The sequence below is a fragment of the Pristiophorus japonicus genome, chromosome 23 (genome assembly GCF_044704955.1).
Source record: "Pristiophorus japonicus isolate sPriJap1 chromosome 23, sPriJap1.hap1, whole genome shotgun sequence".
Lineage (NCBI taxonomy): Eukaryota > Metazoa > Chordata > Chondrichthyes > Pristiophoridae > Pristiophorus > Pristiophorus japonicus.
In genome coordinates, this window is record NC_091999.1 from 1,056,246 (window position 1) to 1,057,250 (window position 1,005).

The 1,005-nt window shown below is 70.2% G+C and overlaps 1 protein-coding gene across 1 annotated transcript in view; it reads left to right on the plus strand.

Annotated features, from left to right (window-relative positions):
* Positions 1-1,005, plus strand: part of LOC139235675 (elastin-like) — a 27,205-nt gene that overhangs the window by 25,433 nt on the left and 767 nt on the right. Inside the window, exon 2 of the mRNA XM_070866715.1 lies at positions 1-973. This exon is cut by the window's left edge and continues 292 nt beyond it. Within this exon, the coding sequence (XP_070722816.1) occupies positions 1-973 (973 nt within the window). The remainder of the gene's footprint in view (positions 974-1,005) is intronic.

The following is a 1,005-nucleotide window of genomic DNA, read 5'->3' on the forward strand; positions in this document are numbered from 1 at the left end:
CCACACGGACCAGCTGCAGCCCTTCAACGTCCACCTGCACACCGCCCACCCCACCGTGGTGCTGCAGGAGCTCTACGGGCTGCTGGGCCTGTCGGGAGGCCTGATCCCCGGACTGGGCTTGACGGGGGGCCTCATCCCCGGCCTGACAGGGGGTCCCATCCCCGGCCTGACAGGGGGCCCCATCCCCGGCCTGACAGGGGGCCCCATCCCCGGCTTGACGGGAGGCCCCATCCCCGGCCTGACAGGGGGCCCCATCCCCGGCCTGACGGGTCCCATTCCCAGCCTGACAGGAGGCCCCATCCCCGGCTTGACAGGAGGCCCCATCCCCAGCCTGACAGGAGGCCCCATCCCCGGCCTGACAGGAGGCCCCATCCCCAGCCTGACAGGAGGCCCCATCCCCGGCCTGACAGGTGGCCCCTATGGCAGCCTGACAGGCCTCATCCCCAGCCTGGGCCTAACAGGAGGCCTCATCCCCGGCCTGACAGGAGGCCTCATCCCTGGCCTGGGCCTAACTGGAAGCCCCATTCCTGGCCTGGGCCTAACTGGAAGCCCCATTCCTGGCCTGGGCCTAACTGGAAGCCCCATCTCTGGCCTGGGGCTAACTGGAGTCCCCATCCCCGGCCTCCGCCTAGCCAGAGGCCCCATGCCTGGCCTGGGCCTAACTGGAGGCCCCCTTACCAGCCTGGGCCTCGGCGAGGGCGAGAAAGGCAAGGTGGGGAAGCCGGACATTGTGCAGATTGACCTGACTAGTGAGGACGAGGCGGGCGAGCGGACCCCAGGCCAGGAGGAGGCGGTGGTTGGGCCTGGGCCCGTCCCTGCCCCCGAGATCAAGGTCCCTGAGGCCGGGGTCCCTGTGGTACTCACATCTTCCTCTTCCTCCTCCTCCTCGCTCAAGCAGCCAGGGCCACCCGCTGCACCCGGGGCACCCCGGGAGCTGGGCCCCGGCCTTGAGCAGGACACCGACGGGCCACTGGCCGAGGCCTTCAGCCGTTTCCCCTACCCAAG